This window comes from Amphibalanus amphitrite, unplaced genomic scaffold, assembly GCF_019059575.1.
Source record: "Amphibalanus amphitrite isolate SeventyFive unplaced genomic scaffold, NRLGWU_Aamphi_draft 001163F_arrow, whole genome shotgun sequence".
Taxonomy (NCBI): domain Eukaryota; kingdom Metazoa; phylum Arthropoda; class Thecostraca; order Balanomorpha; family Balanidae; genus Amphibalanus; species Amphibalanus amphitrite.
This window is the reverse complement of record NW_024882657.1, coordinates 177,907-204,039: the sequence shown is the minus strand read 5'-3', so window position 1 is coordinate 204,039 and position 26,133 is coordinate 177,907. Positions and strand designations below refer to the sequence as shown.

The following is a 26,133-nucleotide window of genomic DNA, read 5'->3' as shown; positions in this document are numbered from 1 at the left end:
CGCAAAAAACGGCCGCACGCCGCGAACCACAAAACGCCGCAAAAACGGCCGCCCGCCGCAAACCGCTAAACGCCGCAAAAAAACGACCGCCCGCCGCTAACCGCAAATAACGGCCGGCCGCCGGCAACCGCAAAACGCCGTAAAAAACGGCCGCCCGCCGCAAACCACAAAACGCCGCAAAAAAACGGCCGCCCGCCGCAAACCGCAAAACGCCGCAAAAAAACGGCCGCCCGCCGCAAACCGCCGCTAAAACGGCCGCCCGCCGCCAAACGCAAAAAGCAAAAACACCCGCATCGCCCGCCCGCCCGCCGCCAAACACAAAAACCGCAAAAAACGCAAACACCGCCGCAAAAAAAAACGCCCGCAACGCACGCACGCCCGCCTCCAACCGCAAAACGCCGCAAAAAAAACAGCCGCCCGCCGCCAAACGCAAACACCGCCAAAAACGCAAAAACGGCCGCCCGCCGTCAAACGCAAACCCCGAAAAAAGCGCAAACATCGCCGCAAAAAACGCCCGCCGTAAGAAAAACGCTAACACTGACGCATTAAGACAAATATGGCGCCCTGCGGCAAATGTGGTGCAATCATATCTGCCGTTTAGGCAGCCATCCCTTAATTACAGCGCATCCTAATCGTCCAATGTTCGACAAAGTTACGCACATTCTGCGCTTTGCGGCAAAAATGGCGCTTTGAGACAAACGTGGCGCACTGCAACAAACATGGCGCATTCGTTCATGTCGCTTAACAATTCATCCACCCACCAAATTCTAGCCCAATCGGACTTAAACTGAAAAAGTTATGTACATTTGAATATTTCACTATAAAATATCTCCGCAACGGAGGTGCCCAGATTTGCACGTGTGCACGTGACCACCGGTGGTGCAAGCAGGACTTGTCCCCTCACTGATTGCACCATTTCAGTGTTCCTGGCTTTTGCTGTTTTTGTGCTATAAGGCCACAAATCGGCAAACACACGATAATCTGGGAGGTACGCGACTCAAACCACGTGGCCACGTGGCACGTGCCTGACCTCTGATAGCTTCACCGTTCACGCCACATGATGACCCATCGACGTGGCCATCAGCATGTAAAAGATGACCCCGGCCGGTGTCACCGTCCCTGAACAGTGGACGGCTAAACTCGAAAAATGGGAAAATTTAGGGAAATTTCACCTTTCGAAGATATAATTTCCCCAGAATTTTAAATTTTTCATTTTACAAAAAATCCGAGATAGCAGTTTTTTAGCCCCCTACATTCTGTGCCTATACCCGTTTTCAGATCGACCCTATCATAAAAACTGACGGCCTGACAGCTATTTCCCCCATTCCTTGCATTTCACAATGCTAGTATATTTAAGCACCAAAATTGACCCCTTGCCACGGCACGTGCAATAGCACGTGCGCCACGTGACCACTAGTGCGACAAGCTTGACTCATCTGCTCACCGGCTGCACTGATTTGGTGTCACTAGTTGAAGTCGTTTCCACGCCATAGGACCCCCAGTTGGCCAATGTCGGATTTTCCCGGAGTTTACCCCATCAAACACGTTTGCACGTGGCACGTGCTTTTCAATCGCCCCATATCTGACCCATACCATGTGGTAGCCGACACCCCGGGGCACAACATATTGGAACATTTTCAAAATCTAACGTGGAAATTTTTTGCAAAATCGATTTGAAAATAATTTTTTGAAATCGCCATAGGCTCAACATGGGGTAACTATCCGTCCCGATTACCCGAAACTGTACCCTATGATTTTTAAATAACTAACATCAAAAGGTGAGGTGCCAGGCCGAGATCCGATCCTAAAAATATCAGCAAATATAATTGACGAAATTTTTCGCAAATCGAATTTCCAATTTTTCCCCATGTTAACCCTATGGGAAAATGCACGTGCGGATTACCCCAAAACGGGTTAATTATATTTCAAGCGACCGATGCCAGCCGGTAGCTCCCCCACACGGGACCAAACGCTGAAAATAGCAAAAAATTCTACCGTGCCGTTTTCTTCCCTATCAAGATGTCCTAAATCGCGGCCGAAACGCTAAACACCCCCCTAGAGAGGTAGCTCAGGTTGGGATTTTCAATAGAAAATCACAATTCTAAAGAATAGTGATTGTTCTTAATTGAAAAGTCCCAACCTTCGGATAGGCCCGGGCAGCGCTTGTCGAACAGCACTGCGGATCCGAAGGTTGGGACTTTAATTGTGAAAAACCGCCCGCCCGCCGCAAAACGCGCAAAACCGCAAAACGCGCAAAACGGACGCCAAAACGCCAACGCAAATGCCGCAAAAAAAATCGCCCGCGAAAACCGCAAAAAACTCAAAAAAACGCAGCAAAAAATCAAAACCGCCCGCATCGCACGCACGCCAAACGCCAAAAAACGCCCGTCCGCCGCAAAACGCGATCACCGCAAAAAACGCAAACCCCGCCGCCGCAAAAAAAAGCCCGCATCGCCCGCCGCCAACCGCGAAACGCCGCAAAAAACGACCGCCCGCCGCAAACCGCAACACCGCAAATAACGGCCGGCCGCCGGCGACCGCAAAACGCCGCAAAAAGCCGCCCGCCGCAAACCGCAAAAGGCCGCAAAAGAAACGGCCGCCCGCCACACACCGCCGCAAAAACGGCCGCCCGCCGCCAAACGCAAACACCGCAAAAACACCCGCATCGCCCGCCCGCCCGCCGCCAAACCCAAAAACCGCAAAAAACGCAAACACCGCCGCAAAAAACGCCCGCAACGCCCGCCCGCCCGTCGCCAACCGCAAAACGCCGCAAAAAAAACGGCCGCCCGCCGCCAAACACAAACACCGCAAAAAAACGCAAAAACGGCCGCCCGCCGCCTAACGCAAACACCGGAAAAAACGCAAACACCGCCGCAAAAAACGCCCGCCGTCCGTTAAACGCAAACACTGACGCATTAAGACAAATATGGCGCTCTGCGGCAAATGTGGTGCATTCATATCTGCCGTTTAAGCAGCCATCCCTTAATTACAGCGCATCCTTATCGTCCAATGTTCGACAAAGATACGCACATTCTGCGATTTGCGGCAAAAATGGCGCTTTGAGACAAACGTGGCGCATTGAGTCAAACGTGGCGCATTTGTTTCTGTTGCTTAACAATTCATCCACCCACCAAATTCTAGCCGAATCGGACTTAAACTGACAATGTTATGCACATTTGAATATTTTACTATAAGATATCTCCGCAAAGGAGGTGCCCAAATTTGCACGTGTGCCACGTGACCGCCGGTGGTGTAAGCAGGACTTGTCTCCTCACTGATTGCACCATTTCAGTGTTCCTGGCTTGTGCTGTTTTCGTGCTATAAGGCCACAAATCGGCAAACACACGATAATCTGGGAGGTACGCGACTCAAACACGTGGCCACGTGGCACGTGCCGGACCTCTGATAGCTTCACCGCTCACGCCACGTGATGACCCATCGACGTGGCCATCAGCATGTAAAAGATGACCCCGGCCGGTGTCACCGTCTCTGAACAGTGGACGGCTAAACTCGAAAAACGGGAAAATTTAGGGAAATTTCACCTTTCGAATATATAATTTCCCCAGAATTTTAAATTTTTCATTTTACAAAAAATCCGAGATAGCAGTTTTTTAGCCCCCTTCAATCTGTGCCTAAACCCGTTTTCAGATCGACCCTATCATAAAAACTGACGGCCTGACGGCTATTTCCCCCATTCCTTGCATTTCACAATGCTAGTATATTTAAGCACCAAAATTGACCCCGTGCCACGGCACATGCAATAGCACGTGCGACACGTGACCACTAGTGCGACAAGCTGGACTCATCTGCTCACCGGCTGCGTTGATTTGGTGTCGCTAGGTGGAGTGGTTTCCACGCCATAGGACCCCCAGTTGGCCAATGTCGGATTTTCCCGGAGGTTACCCCATCAAACACGTTTGCACGTGGCACGTGCTTTTCAATCGCCCCATATCTGACCCATACCACGTGGTAGCCGACACCCCGGTGCACAACATATTGGAACTTTTTCAAAATCTAACGTGGAAATTTTTGGCAAAATTGATTTGAAAATAATTTTTCGAAATCGCCATAGGCTCAGCATGGGGTAACTGTCCGTCAAGAATACCCGAAATTGTATCCTATGATTTTTAAATAATTAACACCAAAAGTTGAGGTGCCAGCCCTAGATCCGATCCTAAAAATATCAGCAAATATAATTGACGAAATTTTTCGCAAATCGAATTTTAAATTTTACCCCATGTTAACCCTATGGGAAAATGCACGTGCCGATTACCCCAAAACGTGTCAATTATATTTTTTGTAACTTTGCCACAAGGTAGCTCCCCCACACGGGACCAAACGCTGAAAATGGCAAGAAAATCTAACTAGCCGTTTTTGCCCCAATCAAAATGTCCAAAATCGCGGCAGAAACGCTAAACACCCCCCTAGAGAGGTAGCTCAGGTTGGGATTTTCAATAGAAAATCACAATTCTAAAGAATAGTGATTGTTCTTAATTGAAAAGTCCCAACCTTCGGATAGGCCCGGGCAGCGCTTGTCGAACAGCTCTGCGGATCCGAAGGTTGGGACTTTAATTGTGAAAAACCGCCCGCCCGCCGCCAAACGCAAACACCGCAAAACGCACGCCCAAAACGCAAACGCAAACTTCGCAAAAAAAACAATCACCCGCCCGCCGAAAACCGCAGAGAAAAACGCAAAAAACGCCGCAAAAAAACGCCCGCCGTCGCAAACCGCAACAACGCAAATAACGCCCGGCCGCCGTCAACCGCAAACGCCGCAAAAAAAACGGCCGCCCGCCGCAAACCACAAAAAAAACGCCGCAAAAAACGGCCGCCCGCAGCAAACCGCCGCTAAAACGGCCGCCCGCCGCAAACCGCTAAACGCCGCAAAAAACGACCGCCCGCCGCCCGCCGCTAACCGCAAATAACGGCCGCCCGCCGTAAACCACAAAACGCCACAAAAAACGGCCGCCCGCCGCAAACCGCAAAACGCCGCAAAAAACGGCCGCCCGCCGCAAACCGCCGCCAAAACGGCCGCCCGCCGCCAAACGCAAACAGCAAAAACACCCGCATCGCCCGCCCGCCCGCCGCCAAACACAAAACCGCAAAAAATGCAACCACCGCCGCAAAAAAAAAACGCCCGCAACGCACGCACGCCCGCCGCCAACCGCAAAACGCCGCAAAAAAACGGCCGCCCGCCGCCAAACGCAAACACCGCCAAAAAAACGCAAAAACGGCCGCCCGCCGTCAAACGCAAACACCGAAAAAAACGCAAACACCGCCGCAAAAAACGCCCGCCGTAGGCAAAACACAAACACTGACGCATTAAGACAAATATGGCGCCCTGCGGCAAATGTGGTGCATTCATATCTGCCGTTTAAGCAGCCATCTCTTAATTACAGCGCATCCTAATCGTCCAATGTTCGACAAAGTTACGCACATTCTGCGCTTTGCGGCAAAAATGGCGCTTTGAGACAAACGTGGCGCACTGCAACAAACATGGCGCATTCGCTCATGTCGCTTAACAATTCATCCACCCACCAAATTCTAGCCCAATCGGACTTAAACTGAAAAAGTTATGTACATTTGAATATTTCACTATAAAATATCTCCGCAACGGAGGTGCCCAGATTTGCACGTGTGCCCCGTGACCACCGGTGGTGCAAGCAGGACTTGTCCCCTCACTGATTGCACCATTTCAGTGTTCCTGGCTTGTGCTGTTTTCGTGCTATAAGGCCACAAATCGGCAAACACACGATAATCTGGGAGGTACGCGACTCAAACACGTGGCCACGTGGCACGTGCCGGACCTTTGATAGCTTCACCGTTCACGCCACGTGATGACCCATCGACGTAGCCATCAGCATGTAAAAGATGACCCCGGCCGGTGTCACCGTCCCTGAACAGTGGACGGCTTAACTCGAAAAACGGGAAAATTTAGGGAAATTTCACCTTTCGAATATATAATTTCCCCAGAATTTTAATTTTTTCATTTTAAAAAAATCCGAGATAGCAGTTTTTTAGCCCCCTTCATTCTGTGCCTATACCCGTTTTCAGATCGACCCTATCATAAAACCTGACGGCCTGACGGCTATTTCCCCCATTCCTTGCATTTCACAATGCTAGTATATTTAAGCACCAAAATTGACCCCGTGGCACGGCACGTGCAATAGCATGTGCGCCACGTGACCACTAGTGCGACAAGCTGGACTCATCTGCTCACCGACTGCGTTGATTTGGTGTCGCTAGGTGGAGTGGTTTCCACGCCATAGGACCCCCAGTTGGCCAATGTCGGATTTTCCCGGAGGTTACCCCATCAAACACGTTTGCACGTGGCACGTGCTTTTCAATCGCCCCATATCTGACCCATACCACGTGGTAGCCGACACCCCGGGGCACAACATATTGGAACTTTTTCAAAATCTAACGTGGAAATTTTTTGCAAAATCGATTTGAAAATAATTTTTTTGAAATCGCCATAGGCTCAGCATGGGGTAACTGTCCTTAACAATTACCCAAAATTTTGTCAATTATATTTTAAATAATTACCATCATGAGGTGGGATCCCGGCCCGAGATTCGACCCTAAAAATATAATTCATTTCTAACGTGGATTTTTTGCGCAAATCGCATTTTAAAATTTTCCCCATGTTAACCCTATGGGGAAATGCACGTGCCGATTACCCCAAAACGTGTCAATTATATTTTTTGCAACTTTGCCGAAAGGTAGCTCCCCGATACGGGACCAAACGCTGAAAATGGCAAGAAATTCTACCGTGCCGTTTTCTTCCCTGTCAAAATGTCCAAAATCGCGGCCGAAACGCTAAACACCCCCCTAGAGAGGTAGCTCAGGTTGGGATTTTCAATAGAAAATCACAATTCTAAAGAATAGTGATTGTCTAATTGAAAAGTCCCAACCTTCGGATAGGCCCGGGCAGCGCTTGTCGAACAGCACTGCGGATCCGAAGGTTGGGACTTTAATTGTGAAAAACCGCCCGCCCGCCGCAAAACCGCAAAACGCACAAAACACACGCCCAAAACGCCAACGCAAACTCCGCAAAAAAACGATCGCCCGCCCGCCGAAAACCGCAGAAAAAACGCAAAAAACGCCGCCAAAAACCGCCCGTCCGCCGCAAAACGCAAACGCCGCAAAAACGCAAACACCGCCGCCGCAAAAAGAAACCGCATCGCCCGCCTCCAACGGCGAAACGCCGCAAAAAACGGCCGCCCGCCGCAAACCGCAACACCGCAAATAACGCCCGGCCGCCGGCAACCGTAAAACGCCGCAAAAAAAACGGCCGCCCGCCGCAAACCACAAAAACGCCGCAAAAAACGACCGCCCGTCGCAAACCGCCGCTAAAACGGCCGCCCGCCGCCAAATGCAAACACCGCAAAAACACCCGCATCGCCCGCCCGCCCGCCGCCAAACACAAAAACCGCAAAAAAAACGCAAACACCACCGCAAAAAACGCCCGCAACGCACGCCCGCCCGCCGCCAACCGCAAAACGTCGCAAAAAAACGGCCGCCCGCCGCCAAACGCAAACACCGCCAAAAACGCAAAAACGGCCGCCCGCCGTCAAACGCAAACACCGAAGAAACGCAAACACCATCGCAAAAAACGCCCGCCGTAGGCAAAACACAAACACTGACGAATTAAGACAAATATGGCGCCCTGCGGCAAATGTTGTGCATTCATATCTGCCGTTTAAGCAGCCATCCCTTAATTACAGCGCATCCTAATCGTCCAATGTTCGACAAAGTTACGCACATTCTGCGCTTTGCGGCAAAAATGGCGCTTTGAGACAAACGTGGCGCACTGCAACAAACATGGCGCATTCGTTCATGTCGCTTAACAATTCATCCACCCACCAAATTCTAGCCCAATCGCACTTAAACTGACAGAGTTATGTACATTTGAATATTTCACTATAAAATATCTCCGCAACGGAGGTGCCCAGAATTGCACGTGTGCCACGTGACCACCGGTGGTACAAGCAGGACTTGTCCCCTCACCGATTGTGCCCTTTCAGGCTTCCTGACTGGTGCTGTTTTCGTGCTATAAGGCCACAAGTCGGCAAACACACGATAATCTGGGAGGTACGTGACTCAAACACGTGGCCACGTGGCACGTGCCGGACCTCTGACAGCTTCACCGTTCACGCCACGTGATGACCCATCGACGTGGCCATTAGCATGTAAAAGATGACCCCGGCCGGTGTCATCGTCACTGAACAGTGGACGGCTAAACTTGAAAAACGGGAAAATTTAGGGAAATTTCACCTTTCGAATATATAATTTCCCCAGAATTTTAAATTATTCATTTTACAAAAAATCCGAGATAGCAGTTTTTTAGCCTTCTTCATTCTGTGCCTAAACCCGTTTTCAGATCGACCCTATCATAAAAACTGACGGCCTGACGGCTATTTCCCCCATTCCTTGCATTTCACAATGCTAGTATATTTAAGCACCAAAATTGACCCCGTGCCATGGCACGTGCAATAGCACGTGCGCCACGTGACCACTAGTGCGACAAGCTGGACTCATCTGCTCACCGGCTGCGTTGATTTGGTGTCGCTAGATGAAGTCGTTTCCGCGCCATAGGACCCCCAGTTGGACAATGTCGGATTTTCCCGGAGGTTACCCCATCAAACACGTTTGCACGTGGCACGTGCTTTTCAATCGCCCCATATCTGACCCATACCATGTGGTAGCCGACACCCCGGGGCACAACATATTGGAACATTTTCAAAATCTAACGTGGAAATTTTTTGCAAAATCGATTTGAAAATAATTTTTCGAAATCGCCATAGGCTCAACATGGGGTAACTGTCCGTCACGATTACCCGAAACTGTACCCTATGATTTTTAAATAATTACCCCCAGAAGGTGAGGTGCCAGCCCAAGAACTGACCCTAAAAAAGTGGACAAATATTACTGAACAGATTTTGCGCAAATCGCATTTTTAATTTTTCCCCATGTTAACCCTATGGGAAAATGCACGTGCCGATTACCCCAAAACGGGTTAATTATATTTCAAGCGACCGGTACCAGCCGGTAGCTCCCCCACACGGGACCAAACGCTGAAAATGGCAAGAAAATCTACCGAGCCGTTTCGGCGGCGATCAAAATGACCCAAATCGCGGCAGAAACGCTAAACACCCCCCTAGAGAGGTAGCTCAGGTTGGGATTTTCAATAGAAAATCACAATTCTAAAGAATAGTGATTTGTCTTAATTGAAAAGTCCCAACCTTCGGATAGCCCGGGCAGCGCTTGTCGAACAGCACTGCGGATCCGAAGGTTGGGACTTTAATTGTGAAAAACCGCCCGCCCGCCGCCAAACGCAAACACCGCAAAACGCGCAAAACGCACTCCTAAAACGCCAACGCAAACTTCGCAAAAAAAACAATCGCCCGCCCGCCGAAAACCGCAAAAAAAAAACGCACAAAATGCCGCAAGAAACGTGCGTCCGCCGCAAAACGCAAACACCGCAAAAACGCAAACACCGCCGCCGCAAAAAAACGCCCGCATCGCCCGCCGACAACCGCGAAACGCCGCAAAAAAAGGCCGCACGCTGCGAACCGCAAAATGCCGCAAAAACGGCCGCCCGCCGCAAAGCGCTAAACGCTGCAAAAAAAACGACCGCCCGCCGCCCGCCGCTAACCGCAAATAACGGCCGACCGCCGGCAACCACAAAACGCCGTAAAAAACGGCCGCCCGCCGCAAACCACAAAACACCGCAAAAAACGGCCGCCCGCCGCAAACCGCAAAACGCCGCAAAAAACGGCCGCCCGCCGCAAACCGCCGCTAAAACGGCCGCCCTCCGCCAAACGCAAACAGCAAAAACACCCGCATCGCCTGCCCGCCCGCCGCCAAACACAAAAACCGCAAAACCGCAAACACCGCCGCAAAAAAACGCACGCACGCCCGCCGCCAACCGCAAAACGCCGCAAAAAACGGCCGCCCGCCGCCAAACGCAAACACCGCCAAAAACGCAAAAACGGCCGCCCGCCGTCAAACGCAAACACCGAAAAAAACGCAAACACCGCCGCAAAAAACGCCCGCCGTAGGCAAAACGCAAACACTGACGCATTATTAAGACAAATATGGCGCCCTGCGGCAAATGTGGTGCATTCATATCTGCTGTTTAAGCAGCCATCCCTTAATTACAGCGCATCCTAATCGTCCAATGTTCGACAAAGTTACGCACATTCTGCGCTTTGCGGCAAAAATGGCGCTTTGAGACAAACGTGGCGCACTGCAACAAACATGGCGCATTCGTTCATGTCGCTTAACAATTCATCCACCCACCAAATTCTAGCCTAATCGGACGTAAACTGAAGAAGTTATGTACATTTGAATATTTCACTATAAAATATCTCCGCAACGGAGGTGCCCAGATTTGCACGTGTGCCACGTGACCACCGGTGGTGCAAGTAGGACTTGTCCCCTCACTGATTGCACCATTTTAGTGTTCCTGGATTGTGCTGTTTTCGTGCTTATAAGGCCACAAATCGGCAAACACACGATAATCTGAGAGGTACGCGACTCAAACACGTGGCCACGTGGCACGTGCCGGACCTCTGATAGCTTCACCGTTCACGCCACGTGATGACTTATCGACGTGGCCATCAGCATGTAAAAGATGACCCCGGCCGGTGTCACCGTCTCTGAACAGTGGACGGCTAAACTCGAAAAACGGGAAATTTTAGGGAAATTTCACCTTTCGAATATATAATTTCCCCAGAATTTTAACTTTTTCATTTTACAAAAAAATCCGAGATAGCAGTTTTCTAGCCCCCTTCATTCTGTGACTATACCCGTTTTCAGATTGACCCTATCATAAAAACTGACGGCCTGACGGGTATTTCCCCCATTCCTTGCATTTCACAATGCTAGTATATTTAAGCACCAAAATTGACCCCGTGCCACAGCACGTGCAATAGCACGTGCGCCACGTGACCACCAGTGCTACAAGCTGGACTCATCTGCTCACCGGCTGCACTGATTTGGTGTCGCTAGGTGAAGTCGTTTCCGCGCCATAGGACCCCCAGTTGGCCAATGTCGGATTTTCCCGGAGGTTACCCCATCAAACACGTTTGCACGTGGCACGTGCTTTTCAATCGCCCCATATCTGACCCATACCACGTGATAGCCGACACCCCGGGGCACAACATATTGGAACATTTTCAAAATCTAACGTGGAAATTTTTTGCAAAATCGATTTGAAAATAATTTTTCGAAATCGCCATAGGCTCAACATGGGGTAACTGTCCGTCCCGATTACCCGAAATTGTACCCTATGATTTTTAAATAATTAACATCAAAAGTTGAGATGCCAGCCCTAGATCCGACCCTAAAAATATCAGCAAATATAATTGACGAAATTTTTCGCAAATCGAATTTCCAATTTTTCCCCATGTTAACCCTATGGGAAAATGCACGTGCCGATTACCCCAAAACGGGTTAATTATATTTCAAGCGACCGATGCCAGCCGGTAGCTCCCCGATACGGGACCAAACGCTGAAAATGGCAAAAAATTCTACCGTGCCGTTTTCGCGGGGATCAAAATGTCCAAAATCGCGGCCGAAACGCTAAACACCCCCCTAGAGAGGTAGCTCAGGTTGGGATTTTCAATAGAAAATCACAATTCTAAAGAATAGTGATTGTCTTAATTGAAAAGTCCCAACCTTCGGATAGGGACTTTAATTGTGAAAAACCGCCCGCCCGCCGCCAAACCGCAAAACGCGCAAAACGCACGCCCAAAACGCCAACGCAATTCCGCAAAAAAAAAAACAATCGCCCGCTCGCCGAAAACCGCAGAAAAAAACGCAAAAAACGCCGCCAAAAACCGCCCGTCCGCCGCAAAACGCAAACGCTGCAAAAACGCAAACACCGCCGCCGCAAAAAGAAACCGCATCGCCCGCCTCCAACGGCGAAACGCCGCAAAAAACGGCCGCCCGCCGCAAACCGCAACACCGCAAATAACGCCCGGCCGCCGTCAACCGCAAAACGCCGCAAAAAACGGCCGCCCGCCGCAAACCACAAAAACGCCGCAAAAAACGGCCGCCCGCCGCAAACCGCCGCGAAAAAAAACGACCGCCCGCCGCCAAACGCAAACACCGCAAAAACACCCGCAACGCCCGCACGCCCGCCGCCAAACACAAACACCGCAAAAACACAAAAACCGCCGGAAAAAAACGCCCACATCGCACGCACGCCCTACGCCAACCGCAAACCGCCGCAAAAAACGGCCGCCCGCCGCCAAACGCAAACACCGCAAACATGCAAAAACGGCCGCCCGCCGCCAAACGCAAACACCGAAAAAAAAACGCAAACACCGCCGCAAAAAAAAAACGCCCGCCGTAGGTAAAACGCAAACACTGACGCATTCAGACAAATATGGCGCAGTGCTGCAAATGTGGTGCATTCATATCTGCCGTTTAAGCAGCCATCCCTCAATCAAAGCGCATCCTAATCGTCCCATGTTCGACAAAGTTGCGCATATTCTGCAATTTTCGGCAAAAATGGCGCTTTGAGACAAACATGGCGCACTGCAACAAACGTGGCGCACTCGTTTCTGTCGCTAAACGATTCATCCACCCACCAAATTCTAGCCCAATCGGACTTAAACTGACAAAGTTTTGTACATTTGAATATTTCACTATAAAATATCTCCACAACGGAGGTGCCCAATTTTGCACGTGTGCCACGTGAGCACCAATGGTGAAAGCAGGACTTGTCCCCTCACCGATTGCATTATTTCAGGCTTCTTGACTGGTGCTGTTTACGTGCTATAAGGCCACAAACCGGCAAACACACGATAATCTGGGAGGTACTCGACTCAAACACGTGGCCACGTGGCACGTGCCGGACCTGTGACAGCTTCACCGTTTACGCCAAGTAATGACCCATTGACGTAGCCATCAGCATGTTAAAGATGACCCCGGCCGGTGTCACCGTCTCTGAACAGTGGACGGCTAAACTCGAAAAACGGGAAAATTTAGGGAAATTTCACCTTTCGAATATATAAATTCCCCAGAATTTTATTTTTTTATTTTACAAAAAATCCGAGATAGCAGTTTTTTAGCCCCTTTCATTCTGTGCCTACACCCGTTTTCAGATCGACCCTATCATAAAAACTGACGGCCTGACGGCTATTTCCCCCATTCCTTGCATTTCACAATGCTAGTATATTTAAGCACCAAAATTGACCCCGTGCCACGGCACGTGCAATAGCACGTGCGCCACGTGACCGCTGGTGCGACAAGCTGGACTCATCTGCTCACCGGCTGCACTGATTTGGTGTCGCTAGTTGAAGTCGTTTCCACGCCATAGGACCCCCAGTTGGCCAATGTCGGATTTTCCCGGAGGTTACCCCATCAAACACGTTTGCACGTGGCGCGTGCTTTTCAATCGCCCCATATCTGACCCATACCATGTGGTAGCCGACACCCCGGGGCACAACATATTGGAACTTTTTCAAAATCTAACGTGGAAATTTTTGGCAAAATCGATTTGAAAATAATTTTTCGAAATTGCCATAGGCTCAACATGGGGTAACTGTCCGTCACGATTACCCGAAATTGTACCCTATGATTTTTAAATAATTACCCCCAGAAGGTGAGGTGTCAGCCCGAGAGCCGACCCTAAAAATGTGGGCAAATATTACTGAACAGATTTTCCGTAAATCGCATTTTTAATTTTTCCCCATGTTAACCCTATGGGAAAATGCACGTGCCGATTACCCCAAAACGTGTCAATTATATTTCTTGTAACTTGCCCAGCAGGTAGCTCCCCCACACGGGACCAAACGGTGAAAATGGCAAGAAAATCTAACGAGCCGTTTCGGCGGCGATCAAAATGACCAAAATCGCGGCAGAAACGCTAAACACCCCCCTAGAGAGGTAGCTCAGGTTGGGATTTTCAATAGAAAATCACAATTCTAAAGAATAGTGATTGTTCTTAATTGAAAAGTCCCAACCTTCGGATACCAAACGACCTCAGTGCAGCCAGTCTGTCGCCGAAACCATTCGAAACAGACTTCAACGAAAAGTGAGACAAGGTTAGTGCTATCGTTAAGTGCCATTATAGACTTGGACCCCGTTGGCTTGACCCACTGGAAGGTGGTAGTTATCGGACGCTGCGGGGCATACTCATTTTTCCAAAATGCCTTAGATTTTGCTTTCGTGTTCGATGCTCTGTATTTTACAGCCAGCCTTTAGCCAGAGGGGGCCCCACTAATGATCAGTGCCCTAACCCTCAAAAGTTTCCAACGTTAATTTTAACTTATTCTAGTGAATACTGAAATAAAGCGGATAGGGGAGAGCGGGGCCAGTTGAAACACGGGGTCAGATGAAACATGGCTTTATTTTCAACAGTATGCAACATATAGCGTTGCCGACACCATTGCGCATCCGCGCTCGACCACTTCCTTTGTCAACGGCGTTTGGGCGGCAAACGGACGGTAATTTTGATTTGACACTTGTTTTTGTGTTTTTGAGGGGCGTTTGGGAGAAATCGTTCTTATGAATATTTTGTGATATCTCATATACCTTTGTTTGCTAAAAGAAAAACTCCTGGCTCCAGAATAACACCTTATTTGTGTAGTGTTATGGAATCCGAACTGATATCTGTTGTATACAATGGCCAGGTGGAACGTTAACTGTATTTTACACAAAATGGCGGAGTCACGTGAGGTCATGTGAAAAGCACTAAACAACTGCCATAGCGAACACTACACCCGCCGGCCCTTGAAGTTACACTTCTCGCCGATCACGTAAATCGGCGCGGCAAGAATCGGCGGCGTCCTCGGGAGGAGGCCGGCAACTCACGGCGCGGGGTGCCGCCGACGGGCGCCCTCTGAGGCGGGCGCGGCCCACCGGGGGACCGGTCGCGAGCAGCGCCGGTGGCGGCCGGCAGCGCGACGTCAGCGACATCTGACGGGCGGGCGCTCTCTGTCGGCGCTGTAGGTGGCGCGGTGGACGCTGTCGGCTGCGGCGATGGCGGCTGGGGCTCGCCGGAGCTCAGAGGAGCCGGGTCGGCCGGCGGCGGCGGCGGCGGCGGTTCCGGCCCGTCGGTGCTCGGAGGTGCTGAGCCGGTCGGCGCCGCGTCTGGGATGCGGGCGAGGTGTGCAGCGTTCCTCTTTGTCCCGTCGGACAGGATGAAGGTCGCCGGGCCGAGCTGTCTGGCGATTCAGCGCGGGCTGGAGAACCGACTCTGGTTCTTGGGCACGTGCCCCTGTCGCCGCACGCGCACCGTGTCGCCAGGCTGGAGATCTGACGGCCGGGTGGCCTGTCGCGAGTCGTACCCGCGGCTGTTGCGCTGCTGCTGGGTAGCGACTCGGTGCTGTAGCGAGCTGTCGTGCGGCGGAGTCTCTGTGGTGACCGGCAGGTGCAGACGCATGCGCCGGCCGTGCAGGAGCGCCGAGGGTGACTGGCCGGTGGTGCAGTGCGGGGTCGCTCGGTACAGAGCGAGGCGCTGTCGCACGTGTCCGCTGAAGCTGGCGGCCGTCCGCGACTGCAGCTGTGTGGCCTCCTTGAGCCACACCTTCACCTCTCGGTTGAGCCGCTCCACTGCTCCGTTTCCGCGCGGCCAGTAGACGGCAGACGTGTGGTGTCTGATACCGCGCTGGGCCAGATACTGTCGGAACCTGTCGCTGGTGAACTGGGGTCCGTTGTCGGTCACCAGCTCGTCACACAGTCCCTCTCTGGACCAGGCCTGGCTCAGGAACTGGATGACGTCATCAGTCTCGATGGATGACGTCAGAGCGACCTCTGGCCACTTACTATGGTAATCCGTCATAGTAATGGCGTACTTTGCAGACGGTGGGGCGCCGGGGATCGGGCCCACGATGTCCAGTCCGAGCTTAGACCAGGGCCGGTCTGGAAGCTCGACCGGTTGCAGCGGCGCGGGGCGCGCCTGCTGCGTCAGCACGGCGTCCTTTGCGTGGCAGGACGGGCAGTCGGCGACCAGTGCAGCGGCGTCCTTCGACATTCCAGGCCACCAGGCGAGGTCGCGGAGGAGCTGCTTTGTTCGCACGACACCATCGTGCGCTCGGTGCGCCAGTTGGAGGTACTTTGAGCGGAGCGCGGCCGGGACGACGGCGCGGTCCGGGCCGCGCAGCACGACTCCGTCCTGGCGGACTTGCAGCTCGTTCCGCACGGCGAAGTAGTCGCGCGTCTCCGGCGTGCACTGGCGCGCGGCGGCGGGCCAGCCGGTGCGGATGACAGACCGCAGCTGCTCCATGACTGGATCGGCGGCCGACGCGGCACATACGTCGTCATCAGTGATGACGTCACTGACGTCATCGGTGAGCAGGGCGACGATCTCGTCGCCGTCCGTCTCGGCGGCGCCGGTGTCCGGCAGCGGCAGGCGCGACAGGGCGTCAGCCACTGGGATGCTGCGCCCGGGCCGGTACTCCACTGTGTACGAGTACGGCAGCAGGCGGGACTGCCACCTGGCGATGCGCGCGCCGGCGCGGTTGGACGTCTTCGGCGTGAGCAGAGTGGTGAGCGCAGAGTGGTCCGTCCGCAGGGTGAATGAACGGCCCCACAGGTACGTCCGCCAATGCTCGACAGCATTGACCGCGCTGAGGGCTTCCTTCTCGGAGACGGAGTACCGTGACTCGGCGTCGGTGAAGGAGCGGGACCAGTACGCCACCGGCCGCTCCTCGCCGTCCGGCTGGATCTGAGTGAGCATGGCACCGGCGCCGCGGTCGCTGGCGTCGGTCGTCACGATCGTCCGGAGGCGGGCGCTGAAGGGCTTCATCACCGGCCTGGCTGAGATGAGCCGTTTCACCTCGTTGAAGGCGTCGTTGGCCTCCTTGGTCCACTGGAACGTGGCGTCCTTCTTCAGCATGATGGCGAGGGGTCTCACCACAGCGGAGTACTGAGGCACGAACCTGCTGAACCAGCCGGTTGAGCCCAGGAGACTGCGCAGCTCCTTTACGTTGGTGGGAGGCGGGGCCTCGGCCACGGCCTTGGTGGTAGACAGGAGAGGTACCACTCCGTGTCTGGAGAGCTGATGACCGCAGAACTCCCGGTGCGAGCGACTTTAGCGAGTGTCATTTGAGCGAACGTCATTTGAGCGAACCATTTTCAGCGACTGGCAACTTAGCGAATATCAAATTGAGCGATTATCAAATATAGCGATTATCAATTTAAGCGAAAGCTATGCTTCAGCGACATCTATTTCGTCGACTACAGTTTGAGCGACTGTCATTTCAGCGAAGCACTTCATCGTCCCGTAACGGTGTATTTTTTCTTTTTCCTTTTGCGAGCGTACGTACAACGAATGTTTCCGGAACTTTTCATGGTTATCCGGAACTGGATGGCGGATGTCACGTGCAAAGTTCAGACATTAAGCTCCAAATTTAATGCCACATTTCTCAAAAATTTCAGCGGTTCGATTTCACCCCCCCCCCCTGCTGTTTGCCAATCAATAATGATGACCAAACGTTTGTTCAGAGATTCATATTGCTTGTGCTGTTTTTCGCGAAATTCCCCCGCTTGAGTTTGGATCAGTTCCCCATGTTGTAAAATTTGTTCTTGCCCTAAGCAACGTACGAATTTTCAGATATTTGGGTGAGGTCCCTGAAACATAGACTGGATCCCCCTGTGCCATCCCTCGAGTTTATAATTGGTCCTTGGCATTCCTTCCATCGTCCTATCTCTCACGTTCCACATTTCCAGATCAAGGTTGCAGAATGAGGCCAGATATTTTTGTGGTTTCCAAGCTTAAAAAGCAAATTTTTAATTTGCCGCTTGAAGCATGACACATACCAAGCGGGTATTCCAAGGGCAAGACTTCCCGAAAAGTAGCAAATGATTGACTTCCGTCGCGTTCGGTTTCGCTGTAACTGTGTTCGCTCAATTGGTCCCCCATTGACCTCCATATATTCGCTCAATCTGGTTTCGCTGATTCTGGTCCTCGCTTAAGTTGATAATCGCTGTGATTGAATTCGCCGACTTGGCAATCGCTGAAATAGTCAATCGCTTAAATTGATAATCGCTGAAAAGGCTTCGCTCAAATGTCGTTCGCTGAAATGACGCTCGCTCAGGTGTCGCAGAACCCAGAACTCCACCTCTGGCTGGCTGAAGGAGGACTTCTCTGTGTTGATGGTGACATTTGCCTGCTTGAGGCGGTCCAGCACGGTGCGGAGGCGCCTGTCGTGCTCGGACTGATCACGGCCGGTGACCAGGATGTCATCCAGATAGTGTCCACAGCCGTCGATACCCTGCAGTAGATGACTGAGGAGCTTCTGGAACGCGCTGCCGCTAGACACCAGGCCGAACGGGACCCTGGTGTAGCGCATCAGGCCGTCTGGCGTGAGGAAGGCGGTGATGTCACGCGAGTCCTCGTGCAGACGCAGCTGGTGGTAGGCCGACTTCAAGTCGATCCTGCTGTAGAGGGTGCCACAGAGCTTTGACTCCAGCTCGTCGATTGTGGGCAGCGGGTGGACCTCTGGCACGATTTGGCTGTTCGGCCCGCGCAGGTCTACACAGACCCTGATCCTGCCGTCCTTCTTCCTTGAGACGGTCAGCGGGCTGATCCACTGAGAGGAGTCAATCCTCTCGATGATGCCTGCTTCCAGCAGACTGTTCAGCTCTGCTGAGACCTCCTCTCGCACGGAGAGGGGCAGCCGGCGCAGCTTGTAGGCAGTTGGTACTGCGTCCGGCTTCAGCTTGATGCGGTGCACGTAGCCCTCGATGGCAGGTAGCTCTGACGGGGCTGAGCCTGCCACCGTGTAGACGCTGTGCGAGGCTGGGTGGAGGGTGACTCCCAGGGCCTGCAGCAGGTCCATACCCATGATGGCCTCCGTCTTGTTGGTGTCCACCAGGTAGAAGTTTGTTGGCACAGCCTGATTGTTGTAGGTCACCGTGGCAGGCAGCGTTCCCAGGACTGGGAGTGGCTGCTGGCCGAAGCCGTAGAGCCGTGAGCTGGAGGGGCTGAACGCCACGCCTCTGAACAGCTCCTTGGCACGGTTCACACTCAGGAGTGAGCAGGTGGCACCCGTGTCCACCTGGAGGGGTACCTCCTGTGTGACGTCACCTGCAGTCACCTGGACGGTACAGGTGAGGCGTGACCCAGTGGTGGTGGCACAGGAGAGCACGTTCAGCTCCTTCACTGCCTTGTGGTGCTGTCGTTGAGCTGGCCTTGCTGGGGTTGCTCCACTGCCGCCTCTGCACCAGCTGGCGAAGTGGCCCTTCTTTCCGCAGGAGTGGCAGGTCACTCTGCGGGCTGGACAGGCAGCATCCCTGGGTGCGTGATCATCACGTCCGCAGTTGGTGCAGAAGTCGCTGCTGGAGCTCTGCTGCTGCTGCTGCTGTCGCTTCTGTTGTGGCTTCCTCGTAACTTTTGCCACGGATGAGACGGGTGGGGCTGCAACTGGTTGGGAGATGGCTGCAGCCTCACGCAGGGAGTCCTCGTAGGTCTCTGCGACGCTCAGGACCTTGTCCAGAGTGAGGTCCCTGTCCTGGAGGAGTCGCTCCCTCAGGCGCTGGTGGGGGGTCTTCTCCACCACCACGTCCCTGATGAGTTCCGACTCCATTGGGCCGAACTGGCAGGTGCGAGCCAGGCCGCGCAGAGCAGCAACGAAGTCTGCTGTGGACTCTGTGGGGGCCTGGGCTCGCTGTCGGAACCGGAATCGTTCCACGATGACGTTAGTCCTGGGAGTGTAGAACTCCCGGAGCTGGCGGAGGGTGACGTCGTAGTCGTCCTCGCCGTCACGTTTCGCAACCGGCGGCAGGGTGTCGAACACCCGGTACGCCTCGTCACCGATCGCGCACAGAAGCAGAGCGCGCCGCTGCTCGGGGGGCAGGGGGCTCGTACCGCACCTGGCCAACAGATAAAGTTCGAATTTTTGTTCCCAGTTCCTCCACGGGACGGCCGGCGTCCCGGGATGGGGCAAAAACGGCGCGGGTAGGGGCGGTCCACTGTCGCCGCTCATGGCCGTACCGCGGGCCGAAACACAAAAAAAAATTACACGGAAATTCGCGACACGCGATTCCACTAGAGTCCGCACTGATCTCGTGCTTAGTCGCCAAAATGTAGTGTTATGGAATCCGAACTGATATCTGTTGTATACAATGGCCAGGTGGAACGTAAACTGTATTTTACACAAAATGGCGGAGTCACGTGAGGTCATGTGAAAAGCACTAAACAACTGCCATAGCGAACACTACAATTTGGCCCTTCATTCAGCATGATGCCGTCCCTCCAGCTCGTTTGACATGTGCTTTACGGCGCGTGCGAGATGGCGGGAGCGGATGGGGTCAATTGAAACGCTTCTCTGAGGGTCAGTTGAAACAGGGCCACAGGCCGTTTCAATGGACCCCGGTGACCTTTGCAATGGTTATTGTTCAGGGGCTGTAAACATTAAAGGAAATAGTCCACCTTTGAAATGAGCTTTTAAACTGAAATAGTAGTTTAATAGAGCTCAATTTTTTACCCCTTTTTCTCCAGCCTTTTGCTTGAAAGCACACTATAGCCTGAGATATTTCTCATTTTTCTCATCCGCCCATTTTACCATAGTCTATGTACTTTATGTCACCTATTATGAGGAACTTTGCACTTTTAGCTTTCCAACGACCTATTGAATGTAGCATTTAGAAAAGTAAACCGGCCAAAATGTCTCCTTAAGAAAGTGGCCTTAAAGAGGAAAACATCCCATTGTTAAGGATAGGTGCAATTGACCCCATGGGCTGGTTCAATTGACCCTCGCATCGGGGTCATTTGAAACGGGCGTAGAGCTGTTTTATAAGCATGCGTTTGGCAGCAAAATATGTTTGAAACATAATTTTACATATCTTAAAATAAAGCCAAAAGAGCATATTTTTTCATGGCAATGTGCATTTTTCGATATGACAACTAGATCTCGCTGTGCATGTCAATATATAAAAAGTGGTTCAACTGGCCCCGCTCTCCCCTACTGAACTGTGAACATCCAGTTTTTACACTGGCCCCACACAAGCCTCCGAGGCGAATGCCCAAAGCAGATATCTAATGACTGGCCTTTGGGTGTCATACCGTGCATTTCTCAATGTGGTCAATGTGTACGACCTCGGCGTTTACCATTTTACTTGCACTGGAAACTGTTGCGCTCGAAAAATCAGGGGAGTGGCTTATTACGAGCGCTCATCAGTCCTAACTACCCGCAGGCGAATGGCTAGCCCTTCCGTCTCCGCTCGCTTGCGATTTGGCATTCATGTAGGTACAAAATAGCGGCAAACGACCACTGAGGGTGTGAGTTGCGTCTCTTGCACACTTAAAATATCTCTAAATCGAATCTGAAAAGACAAAAAATGCTATAAATCGGAAATGGTTAGCATTTACACATATCAAAAGGCATCGTTGGACAAACTGTAGGAGTGCATAGCTGCAATATCAGGCTATGGAAATTTTCCTCATGTTTAGGGCACAAATTATGGAGGGGCAAGAATATACGTTTGTCCCTCCTCCAGAAGTTTCTTAAGGAACGATGCCTCCTCTGCCACCCCGTATCCGTCGCCCCTGTAAGCGGTCCACTGAAGGCCTGGGTTGCCGCTGCGTCACGTTGACGCTTATAATGTCTCCAAAACTAGGGTGAAGAGAGGAAAACTTGAATTGAACGCGAACACTTGTCATTTAAGAAAGGCAACGTATGATAAAGTATATGGGCATCTGGTTACATCTTCAAATGATCGAACAGAATAATCAGGTTATATGTTTCTTGTCTAAGTTTTGTCACAAATTATGGGGGGGGCAAAAAGATACTTTTGCCCCCCCCCCCACGAGTTACCGGGCGGTAGTTGTCGGGGGAGCACTTGTTACCCTTCTTGTGGACGGGTACCACGTTCGCATGCTTCCACGCATCGGGAAAGACACCCTGTTCGATAGACATGCGGCACAGTATTTCTATCGGGACGGCAAGCTCACGAGCGCACTCCCTCATAATACGCGCGCTGAGACCATCAGGGCCACATGCCTTGTGCGGGCTCAGTTCAAGCAACAATCGCTCCACAGCGCCATCTGCAAACTCGAAACGACGCAGCGTCTCGGAAACAAGCTCAGGGGCCGCTGGGAGGAAACCAGCGGAGCACCAGGAACAGAAAACTTTCTAGAAAAGCACAGATTGAAACAGTTGGCCTTATCGACATCCGTGTCGTAAACATGTCCTTCATAAGTCAGGTTACTAGAGCAGTGGCGAGAAGATTTAAGAGACTTGAGAAATGACCAGAGTCTTTTAGAGTTGGTCTGAAAATCACCCACCAGGCCCACAAGGTACGACCGATACTCGGCGTTCGCCGCGGCCTTGAACCGTCGCCGAGCCTCGGAGAACATGCGGTCATTTTCCTCGGACGGTTGAGAGCGCTTGCGCCGATAGCTTGCTTCTTTGAGGCGCAAAGCATCTCTTACAGGACGAGTAAACCATGGCGGGAAACGACTGCGCAGTGCCACAGTAGGGATAAAATCCCTAACTGCCGCCTGTGTCCAGTCGTAAAAAAGCTCCGTTGCTTCGTTCACGCTCAAAGAACGTAAGGTGATCCACGGCAGAAGACGCAACGCCGTCCGCAGACCCACGAAGTCAGCCGCACGGTAGTTGAGGGCGACACTTCTCGTCACTCGCGGGCGGGACGCGGCTCGCACAGTGAAGTGCGTCACCGTCTCACGGTGGTCGGACTCGAACGTGCCGTCTCTGACGTCGGTGCGCGCAGCCCCACCGCACGACAAGATCAGGTCCAATATCGCACCATCTCGGGTCGGCTCATGCACAGTCTGGTCCAGGCCAAGGTCGTTTACACCATCCACAAACGTCACCGCGCGCCGCAGCTGCTGAGCCAGGACCGGCGGTGCGTGCTGCGGCCAGCGAATCTCCGGCAGGTTGAAGTCGCCAACCAGCAGCAGAGGATGACCTAGCTGGCGAACCCGAGCGGCGAAGTCGATGATGGTCTGCACCTGGGTGTCGGCAGCGGGAGGGCGATAGCAGACCGCGACGATGACTGGAGAGCCGGCGCAGAGCTGCACGGCCAGCAGCTCACAGTCCGGCGGCTCGAGGTCGGCGCGTCTGGTCGGGCGGAGGCTGGTGCGCACGGCGGCCGCTACGCCGCCGCCGTGACCGTCCCGGTCGCGCCTGAACCAGGAGTGGGTCGGCCAGCCGACCTGCAGCTCCGAGTCAGCAACGTCCGCGGTCAGCCAGCTCTCTGTGATGGCTACCACGTCGAAAGTCTGCAGCTCTCCGGCATGGCTCCGTAGTGTGTGGAGCTTGTTCTTGACGCTGCGGACGTTCTGGGCGATGCAGGAGACGACAAGCGGCGGACGGCCAGGCCCGGCCCCCCGGCGGACCGCGGGACGGGCGGCGGAAACAGCGGCAGCGGCAGAGACAGGCCCCGGGTTCGTCTCCACGTCTCCAGACTGGATGAGCAGGCATGGCTGAAACGTACTGACGCTGTTGCTGTAGTACGGGATGCGTCGATGGAGCCACACCCGCCTCAGTTGTTGATGACGGAAGGCCGCCACGCCCGCCGCCGACCACGAGCCGACGGCAGCCGGCGCCGGCAGGCCCGCAGCGCCGCATGACAGCGCGTAGGACGCCAGGAGAAACAGCAAAACGTAACTGATGACAAGCCGCGAACCCGGCACCCTCCGATCTCCCTGGGTTGGCCGTAGCTCACACCCAGACGACTTGACCACTCGGCCATCCGAGCCGCCGTCTCCACCGTCACGCAGAGGGTCCGACTCGGCGATCTCCCCCAGGTGTTCAGGGGTCAGCTGATCGGTCATGGCTGACGGGACACCCTGACCAAACGTAGTGACCGGCTCTAAAACGCCTATGCCGGGTGCGTACACTGCTAAGGGCTGTCAGTAGATCGCCCTGAGGCTGAATAAGGTGCTTAGGTATGTTATGAACACATCTTCTGATACAAAAATCGCTAAAAACCGGTTACTGAACAGTTCAAAGAAAACAGTTTAAACAGGGTAAATTAATAGATTCTCGTTTTTCCTATTTTTTTTTTTTTTTTTAGATGGTTAGTTCACTATACCTGCAGCTCCAGGCGGGCGGGTATCTTGCACTCGGACTCGTCCCAGGAGAAGAGCGACTCCTTCCTGGAGATGACGATCTTCTGCTCGGCCACCAGGTAGTCGAAGGGGAAGATGAAGCGCCAGTTGAAGTTGCCCTCGCCGGTCAGCGAGCGGTAGTGGATGTCGGTGCACTGGCAATCCTCGGGACCCTTCACCCAGCTGGAAAATACAGGGGAAATAAGTCCTTGAGTAAGGGAACGCAGAAGTGTGCTGAAATTTCCAATAAAAGATATCGAATCACTTCATACTACAAACATTAACCTTATTGTTAACAGTGTGCAAGACTGTGAGGGCAAGACAGAGGTTGACCTACCAGCCGAAAAAACTGACGTTGATAATTTTCTACATTTCGCAATGCCGAGATACGCACCCCTTGACGTAGATGTCTGACATCTTCTCGCCGGTGAAGAAGGCGTCATCCTCCAGCACCACGTCGTCCGTGTTCCAGATGATGACGCGCAGCTCGTAGGACTTGGGCTTCCGCGGCGCGATGTCCACCGGCGGAGGAGGCAGCGGCATGTCCATCGGAAACATGTCCACCCACATCTCCAGCTTGCCCTGGGGATGAAGCTTGCCTCAGTAATGAGGCACTCGGGTTTGAACTACAAGGGTTTGAGACCAGAAACATGTCTGTGTGTTGGTGCGGGTTTCAGGAGGGCACTACAGCTCATGTAAGCTAACAAGCGCCTACCAGAACAATGCTCATTTTCAGAGCTGGGCGCGTTCCTCGATTTTCGGTAGTGCGTTAGCGTTCCTGCGTTCCTCCGGCCGCGGTTAGTGCGTTCCTGGAATAGCGTTCCTTAATTTTTTTCGTTCGGTGCGTTAGCGTTCCTGCGTTCCTGCGTTCCTCCCTCAAAAATACCGCCGAACCACGCGGCGCGGGCCCAACCAAACACGGGGCGAATCGATCACAGAATACCCAGAATGGCGACGTGGGGCCGAAAAGCAACTCGACATCTCTTTTCCGAATCGAATATCTGAAATACGTTTTACCAATATCATCCGTAGGGTTTTCAACAAAAATACGACCTGCTTAAAAACAATAGTTAAGTTAAAAGATGTATCATAGTAAAAGTTATCATATTTACTTTACACATTTAATGCCTGAAACTGAATCGAATAGTAAACATCACTGTTATGTCTCGCGGCCCACCATCGACACACCACCGCTCGGTTCCGACTGACTGTATTGTAGCACGGTGGTGGGGACGACAGGAGGGTCGTCCCCTCAGGCAGTCCCTGACCTGGGCAGGGACCGACCCAGGTATCACACACACAGTAGCAGGCAACTCACATATCGGCCACCGCCAATGCCCAGGCAGGGGTCTGCACAGGTGTGCACACGGCCCATTACATAACAATCACCACTAAAAATCTTTACACATTTAATGCCTGAAACCGAATCGAATAGTAAACATCACCACTAAATCTAAGCAAGCCTTCCTCGATTCGACCGACAAGTGGCGCCTCCCGGCAAACACACGTACTCGAGATTCAAACATTTGACACAGAGTTCATTGGCAGCAATATAATTTTCGGGTGGTTCCGCAAGAACGCAGGAACGCTTTACAATTTCGGGTGGTGCGTTCCTCTTACTTGCGTTCCTTTGAAAAACTTTGCGTTCCTGCGTTCTTGCGTTCCTAAAAAGGGCGGTGCGTACGTACGGAAGAACGCAGGAACGCACTAAAGGAACGCACTTGCCCAGCTCTGCTCATTTTGTTACTGTCATATTCTGACACACCACCTTGTATCCAACCTAAAACGTTACGAAACAGCGCTGCTACAGTGACGCACTATCGCGTATCAGCTGACCTGTTCGATGCCCGGTTTCTCGGGGTTGTAAAGCGGCCGGGTCTCGATGTGTGCGGGGGTCAGTTTGCAGCCGACTCGCGGGATCTCGGACCACTGGTGGAGCGCCGCCAGAGCCAGGTCCTCTTCAGACGGCTCCTCGGCTGTCGGTTACAGCGTAATAGTCATCACAGGACAATACTCACTCTACAGAGGACACAGGGGCGGTTACAGGTCCTCTTCAGACGGCTCCTCGGCTGTCAGGGAAAGGGGGGGGGGGGAGGTGA

At 52.8% G+C, this 26,133-nt stretch overlaps 1 protein-coding gene across 1 annotated transcript in view; it reads right to left on the bottom strand.

The window, feature by feature from the left end:
* The window catches only part of LOC122370718 (otoferlin-like), a 76,892-nt gene that overhangs the window by 5,889 nt on the left and 44,870 nt on the right, over positions 1-26,133 (bottom strand). The window contains exons 28-30 of the mRNA XM_043346564.1: positions 25,871-26,010; positions 24,429-24,616; positions 24,019-24,217 (exon numbers count right to left, since the gene is read on the bottom strand). Coding sequence (XP_043202499.1) covers positions 24,019-24,217; positions 24,429-24,616; positions 25,871-26,010 — 527 coding nt within the window. The remainder of the gene's footprint in view (positions 1-24,018; positions 24,218-24,428; positions 24,617-25,870; positions 26,011-26,133) is intronic.